Below are 8581 nucleotides of genomic sequence, written 5' to 3' on the forward strand. Positions count from 1 at the left end.
AAGTAATCCATTACTCTGTTCTTCTTCAGGGACTGGGGAAGCTGGAATTGTCTGAAAAACAAGCCAGGAAGCAGAGACTTAAGAGTCAGAGGCACCTGGAGCATATATTTAAAATATGCTTTCCACACTCCTGCCATATGTATTAAATAAATGGAAGCCTCCTATCCCCAAAAAATTCTTTAGGAAGTGATTTATGAGGTTCACAAGTGAATTAGACTTCTCAGTGATATCTCCGTTGGCAGCCTGTATGAGTAGTTTTCAGGAGCTTGCGGTAGCAGCTACTTTCTGCAGATGCAACACATAGCAGGAGCAGGAGAGTGACTCTCTGCAACACACCGGGGAGGGATGTCTGCATATGGGTGCCCATTAGAGCTTTCTCCTGTGGTTGGACTTACAACCTAATGGAGACCCCCTGTGGTTTGCTGCCTTATTGCCTACAACTCCTATTACTGAATTCCAGATCATTCTCTCTGACCAGAGGAAAGCAAATTCCTGCTGAGTCCTTTCAGTACAGATGATACAAAATTACTTTTTCTAAAATTAAACTCTAAAGCCTTTTTTCTCAATGCCTCCTATGGTTTTCAGTCGTGATAACAACACACTGGTTATCGGCCCATGGTCATCCTTCTCCCTCTATGCCAAGCCCTAATTCATGATGTACTAATGTTGTCACAGCTCACAGTGATCTACTTTGCTCCCTTGGGATTCAAATCCAGCATGAAGAGCTAATCTCTTTCTTGGTAGTAGTTGAACCTTGTTATCCTGGGAACTTAGTGCAACCCTGAAGTTCCCTCACAGTGAAGCCACATGGTAAACATTTTTTGATCTCTTGAAACATGTAGAGTGTGCTGAGAAAATCCAGAGAAGGTAGTGTGTCGAGTGGAAACAACAAAGTCAGAGAAAACAGTGGGCATGATGCAGCCAACAGGAAAGAGGTCAGAGGAAGAAGTCTGCAGTGATGATTCCAACAGAGGCTCTATCCAGTACACACTCTGGGCACAGAGGCTAGACTAAAGATCTAGCCTTTACAAGATCAATGCTGAACTGACCTAGGTATCGTTTACCTGAAATGACAGTTTAGAATATCTTGATTGTTTTGGTGTGTCTTTAAACGTCTCCAAAAAAATGACAGTGTAATTAACCTACACTCATTGGATTAGACATTGATCATGAGAAGATGGAGATATATATATATATATATATATATATATATATATGTATTCTATTCTTAAATCTAAAAAAGTTATATTGGTGTATCATAATTAAGATGTTCTTATTTCATCAGGTCTATTTTTCATTGATGTACTTTAAAATAACCTTTTTTTTCTTAGTGATGACTTAATTTTATACTTAAAGGATATTATATGATGATCTGAATAAAATGATCATTCCATGCTTAGTCAAAAACAAGTTCTTAAGATTGTAGTGAATATTTAGATAAAATAAAAAGTTATCTAGAAGTATAATTTTATGAATGAATAAAATGTATAAAAATATACATTGAATTAAATATGAAGAGGAAGAGAAAGCTGTTTCTTCCATGATAGTCTTCCCCCAAGCCAGGTCAATTTAACATGTAGATATTATGCAAGTCCAAACTTAATAATAGTCTACAAAATATTTTTTCAATTGGTCCTAAAATAACTCTTAAAATGGTCACAGATTAGAGATTATGAAAGGAATACAATTATAGATTTAATGTTTTCTCCAAAATTGGATCTAAGAAGAGAAATGGAAAAATTAACAATATCTGAATAAAGTCACTATCTTGGTTCATAATCATGTAACAATGAAGGCTGACTATTTGACAAATACGTTGTGTAAGACATCATCTGTAGCAACAGCAGTGTGAAAATATCTCATGAGTCTCTGCATCTTATAATTATGTAAATTTAACACAATTCTAAAATGTAAAACTACATATATGACTTTGATTCTGTTTCTTGTATGTTAAACAACCAGAACCAATACTTCCAATGAAAAATACCAACAAAATGACAGAATACAGAGGAACATCCATTTAAAGCCACTTAAGAGCTATATGAGGATAGAAATGAATGTCAAGAGAGGCCTCGGTGCACTGGGACAAATCTAACCCTGTGCTGTGTTCCTGTCCCAAAGACATGGCTGAGAAAACTAAGAAATGCTTTATACAACCCTGCTGTATTAAAAGGGCAAAAGTTAGATTCTGAAATTTGAAGGAATCAGGATTTAGTAAATTCCATGTATATTGATTTGAATGCCAAAATAGGAATCCAAGGAATGAGTGTAACTGGGATTAACATACCTGTAGTCAGGTTTCTCAGAGATTTACTCTGAATGTCCCAAGAACTCAAATCTGTAAATTGTTTAAAAAGGATCCAGATTGCTATGGCATGGCAGAAGCACCAGAAATCTCCCACAGCATGATCAGATCCCAGTTCTTCAATTACTTCCACAAACCCTGTTCAAATACAAATTTCCTATTCAAAGTAATGAGGCATGCGTGGATATGGGCAGCATAAAATAGCATCAGCTAGTTATTGGTGAACAAAACGTATTCACAAAGGTCAGTCATTTAGTTTTCAAACAAAAATTTCAAATAATTATAACTTTGCACTGTATGAAATAAAGACATAATACTGATAAGTTCAACACACATTATATTAAAAAATTAATATTTTATTTATTTTTAAATATGTGTATTATATGTCTACATTGGTCTGAATGGAAGGCAGAGGGCATCAGATCCCTTGACACTCGAGTTACAGGCAGCTATGAGTTGACTCAGGTGCTGGGAGTTGAACTTAACTCCTGTATAAGAGCAGTCTGTTCTCTTAACCACTGACCTATTTCTCCAGCTCCAAAAAATAAATGTTTAATAAATATAAAATTCCAGTGGAAAATTAGTAACCCTAAACTTCTACTTAAAAATGAACTAGAAAAAATTCTAGAAATTAAAAATGATTGTAAACAAAATTAGAGTTCTATAAACAGTTTCAACAGAGTTTTACATAGCTCTGGGAAGAATTTAGTACACTAAAAATATGTCATAATAAAATATTGATGTATAAAAAGAAAAATGGACAAAAATGCACAATTGAGAGACACGAGTGTAAGATGTATAGTGGCAAACATGTTCTAATTTGTTTTTAATTGGGATTGCAGAAGAAAGACTGAAAAAAAATACTTGTGGAACCACGCACTCACTGAAGGTTTTCTTGAACTGAATAGAGACATCACTCTGTAAATGTATAAAACAAAATGAGATCGGAATCTCGAAAAGGAATTGATATAACCCAGTGCAGTACTTCCCAACAGAGCTATGCAAGGTCAAAGGTGCCCTAATTGAAGGTAAAGTGTGGTAGTGGCTTGTCATGTATACCTACTACACTCTCAGGATTTGAGTAGTGCAACTGACTAACCAAACTCTAATAAAGTAGATTGATTTAAATAACCATAAATGGCTATTGCCTTTCAAAGCATGACGTTGGATCATTATAACCATACTACTGAATGCAAAGGCGACTATAAACACGTTTAAGAGAATCAAAGAAAAGACATCTGGAAGAACAGAGTTTGGGTAGCTCTGTTTTCTACAGAAACAATGGAAGTCATAAAACAATAAATTATGCAAAGACTAAATAGTTATATTTTTAAGATCGTCTCTGTAATAACATAGCCCATAATAATTTCTATCATGTATTTATTTAACACAGAAATCTCATGAAGATGAACTAATATGTTGTTCTTGAAACGTAAAATTATTTTCTCAAAAGACTTTTCCAACTCCTCTGTGGGTAACAGTGGATCACCTACTCTGCCACTCCCCAGTGGCCCTTTTATCATTTTATTTTATTTACTAATTAATATATTTTTTCTCTTACTGAACTGTTACTTCTACTGATATTTTAAACACAAACATCTAAAATTACATTTTAGAGTTTATACAAAAGTGAAGCATTTTATAACTAAAAGCTAATACAAAAGACAAAGATTCTTCATAGTCACCAGACATTGAGTTAGTGTGGGCATTATCTAAAATTCTTAGAATATCCTGAAATGCTATGTAATACGTGAGAGGGAAAGGAACATGGGCCAGTGGGGGCAGGGGGCGACTATGGATAAATGTTTATGAAAATGTCATAGTGTAATGTAATTTGTATGTTAATTTAGAAAATCAAAAGTATGTTGCATTAAAAAACAAATATACTTGGAAATCTTGATGTGTTAAACTAATCAATCAAAGCAAGTCAATGCCTTCAAGATGAATTGACCTATTCAAAGTCCTGTGAAGATCTGGTCTCTAATAAGAACATTTGCTGCTTTGGATGTGTTTCAGACTACAAGGTGTCAGAACCAGGCTTCTTTCTGGTAACAGATCTTTACTTTTTTTTCTAGAAAGTAACATATTCCACAAAGGAACTGCAATAGAATGAGGAGAGAGTCTAGGAGAAGCCCAGATTTAAGTCTCACTCTTAGATACTATCATTCTATTGTGAATATTTTGGATAATTCTCTGTTCCATATTTCAACTTTGTCCCTATAAGACACAAAGCAACTTAAGTATATGACAGGGAAATCAGAATTACCTGGTCTTAGTCCTTGTCATGAGTGGTGATGTGGAGACTTGTCCTCCAACAAAACAGTTGCCACCTTCTTTGGATCAACTATACCTGCTTTCAAGCCACTATCACCCTCAGGCTTCCTGAATATGGATATTCTTCTTGAAGGAAGGAATAAGGAAAACCAGTGGACCCACTCCTGAGACTCTGGCTACTTCTATCCATTTGTATGCCATTACATCTTAGCTGTATATAACTTCAGGGTCCTAAACATGTGCTATGATAGACTATATAGTGGGGCATATTAACTAATAGGGGTGTTAGTCTATAGGAAAACCATCTTGCCTCTTGAGTGAAACTTTTCAGTGTGGAAGAGTCTGCTGGTACAGTTTTCTCCCATGCTTTTGAGAGTGATCTCTCATCCATGAACTGCAAGCCCAATAAACTCATTGGTTTCCAAGAATAAACTTTGGTGGACACATTCTTTGGTTCGTCCTTACAACCTTAGAAAGAGGAAAGAGATGTTGTCCCAAACTATCATTCTAGTGAAGGAGTCTTCTAACTTTTGGTTCCAATGCTTTGAATCAACTGGGAATCTGCATGTCCAAATGCTAAAGGTCCTTGTCCCCAGTTGGTTTTTGATTGATCAATAAAGATGCCAATAAGCAATGGCTGGGCACAGGGTTGGATGCTTAGAGTTTCACAGGCTAGGAAGCAGAGAGGAACAGAGTGATCAACATGACTGGGGAAGAAGGATGGGATTCAGGAGCAGCAGGAGAGAAAGCCAACCAGCCATGTGATAGTTCATTAAGTGGCCACTAGCCACTTCCCAATAAGGCTTGGGGCAGCAGGGGAAGGTTTAGGAGTGCCATGACATTTTAAAAATAAGCTAATGTGTGTATGTGTGTTATTCATGGATCCCAAAGATAGTTCCTGGGCAGGTGCACATGCACAATCTGCAGGAAGCATACATCACTTATGCAGTTGGACCTATTCTTTGGTTTGTCCTTATGACCTTAGAAAGAGGAAAGAGATGCTGTCCCTTTTTCTGCCCTTCTAGTGAAGGAGTCCTCTAACTTTTCATTGGATATTGTCTTAACTTTTAACTGTACAGCCAGTTAAAGAAATTATTATCCTAGATTTCAGGGGGAAATCTTGTAATATATTATATACATGTCACTAAAGTAGAGTTGTCTAAATGAAGAAAGCTAATCAGAAAAATGTGAGATTAGTAGACAGTGGTAATGAGATAGTGAGAGATATGTTCAAAGTATATTATATATTTGTGTGATATCTCGATAACCACCTCCCCATCTTAGTTAGAATTTTATCCCTGTGAACAGACACCATGGCCAAGGCAAATCTAAAGGACAACATTTAATTGCAGCTGACTTACAGGTTCAGAACCTCACATTTTCCTTCCAGTGCAATATGTTTCTTGCTCATGTTCACATGTTCATTTGGTCAAAAGCAAACACACTAACTATCTCTAGGGTTCGTAATTTATGAACTAAGGCACAAAGAATTTTAGCAACCGAACTAAGGACACACAACTAGCGTCAAGTCATAACTTGGATCAGAGGCTTAAAATTAAAGAATAAAAACTAGAATATTATCTCCAGGACCAAAAACCAAAACAGAACAAAATCAAAACAAACAAAAAACCCTAAAGAGCAACCAAAAACTCTTGAGTTGTGTTTGTATATAGTTAAGAACTTAAGCAACTCAGGGCGACGTCACCAAAGAGGTCACATCATACCGTGGCCCTCTATGGTGAAAGCAGAGATACACACGGAACCTGACATGATTTCTTTTTATGTGGTTTATGTTTTTGCTTTGTTTGGGGTTTATTGTTGTTGTTCAGTTGGTTGGTGTTTTTCTTTACAAACCCCTTCTTTGTCTCTATCCTGAGGTTATGTGTGAACACTGTAGAGCTTTCATTAGGTCTCTAGCAGCTGTCATTATTAGGATATTCTCTTTGGCAGTAAAATGAATCTCTGGCTTCAAAGCTAAACCCATTTTCTCATCTCTGATCTTTGAGAGACGAGACTCATGAATTTAACATTCTAATCACCTTAGATTTTCTTTTTTACCTAATAACATGTTTAAATTGACTTCTGTTAAATTCCATTTTAAAACCTCACTGACATTAATTACTGGCACATTCATGTCTTTATGACAGAGCTATTTTACAGTACTCATTGGAGTTTCTCCATCTTACCTCTCCATTTTCTAAAGGGTGGATCTTGGAATAAAATGAAGTGCAGATGACCTCATCATCTTTGGCGTAGGATGGTGGTCCAGTGCGGGGATAGATATTGTAGAGGGTCAGGCACTCTGTGTCTGTCACTGCATGATACTGCCAGGGTTTGTACTCCACATCATCCAGGGAACGTTCCAAAATCCAGTTTCCAGGCCGAGGGGAATTGGCTGCTTTCACAATTACGTAGGCAATCTGGAACACCTGATGACGGGTGACAACAACATAGCTCTGAGTTCCAACATGCTTTCTCTCAGTCATGTCAAATATAAAGGTGGCTACTATCTAAGAGTTCATCTTGGATTTTGTTTGTAACTCAGTTGTATTCTGTGAAAATGATTTTAGCATTGCACATTCACTTTTTGCTGAGACAAGCTGCTTCATTTGGACAACCATGACTGAAAGCAATGAGTTAAGAGTAGACTTGAATCCTCAAACAACTCAGTAGCATTGTTTCGCCAGTTATTAAAGGTCTCTTATGGTATCAGCATGAAAAACATTACATACCAATTTTCTCACCTCATAGTCAAAAAAAAAAAAAACTATGCTAAAACTAAAACATGCTTATTTAAATCTACCTCTTCCTCAAACATGGAGACCTCATGTACAACATTTAAATAGCGTAACACTTCAGGGGCACATTCCTATGCTCAAATCATGGGTCCAGCATTAGGTACCTAGGAAGATTGTTTTTTCATACCTGTTGCTTCATTTTCTATGAATTAAGATCAAGAGTAAGTACATTCTCCCATGATGCCACTGTATTAAATGGAATTTATGCACAAACTACCTGGAAAAAAAAGCATTTGACAGTAGACACCTAATAAATGTGGGGTCCTCTGCATCCCTATATAGAAAACATAAAGTTTAAATTTCAATGTTATGTCAACAAGTGACTGAAACTACAACAAATTAAATGAGCACAAAAGCTGTCTCTTTAAAAGAAGTAAATCTGTAATGTTAGGGAACAAAGGAAGAGACATCATTGCTGCAATCTGAGAAAGTAAACTCAGCAAACCAGGGCAGTGACCTACCTTCAAATCTGCATGCAATTTAGTGGAGAGAGAGAGAGAGAGAGAGAGAGAGAGAGAGAGAGAGAGAGCGCTAAATATATGTAACCATGTAGCTGTGCCTGCAATGCAATCTGAAAGCCTAAATTGATAATGTCCAGCTATTATAAAGTGACATTTTTGTGTATTCTAGGCAGAAATATTGATACAACCTAAGTTAAAAAAAATCATCTCCCTAGAATAGAAATTATAAGCCATGAAAAGTAACAATAAAGTAATAAGATAATGTATAGGTTTATAAATCCTATACCATACAGGGATCATAACAGCTTTAAGACCTGGATGATGTGGCCACTAATGGGGATGACCCAGTAATGGTTCTACCAAAAATGTGATTTAAAGCCCTACTGTGTCATAGTAACCCTGAAAGGAATATTCTAGAGAAACTGTCTTCACTATTAGAATTCCATGAATACACGTACAATATCTGTGTGATACTTAGATAATTTTAAAATATAAAAGTTTGATATAGAAGGGACAATATGGGACACAGCTGTTTCTGGAAAATGTTTTCCCAAAGGTGGACACATCATGTATTGTGAAATAAAAACAATCCCTTAAATGTAAAAGGTAGCATTAAAGGTAGCATTTACTGGTTATGCAAAGTTGTGGGAAAGCTGCTGGTTAAAATGCTGAATTGTTTTTGCTGGAAAATCACAGTTGCTCAGCCATTTTAAAGCCTTCTCTTTTCTTTCTTGAGGACAACA

General features: G+C 36.1%; 1 protein-coding gene across 1 annotated transcript in view; it reads right to left on the reverse strand.

The window, feature by feature from the left end:
• Lama2 (laminin subunit alpha 2) overlaps nucleotides 1-8581 on the reverse strand; it is a 575131-nt gene that overhangs the window by 374758 nt on the left and 191792 nt on the right. Inside the window, exon 4 of the mRNA XM_028766419.1 lies at nucleotides 6766-7008. Coding sequence (XP_028622252.1) covers nucleotides 6766-7008 — 243 coding nt within the window. The remainder of the gene's footprint in view (nucleotides 1-6765; nucleotides 7009-8581) is intronic.

Source organism: Grammomys surdaster, unplaced genomic scaffold, assembly GCF_004785775.1.
Source record: "Grammomys surdaster isolate TR1022 unplaced genomic scaffold, NIH_TR_1.0 168, whole genome shotgun sequence".
Lineage (NCBI taxonomy): Eukaryota > Metazoa > Chordata > Mammalia > Rodentia > Muridae > Grammomys > Grammomys surdaster.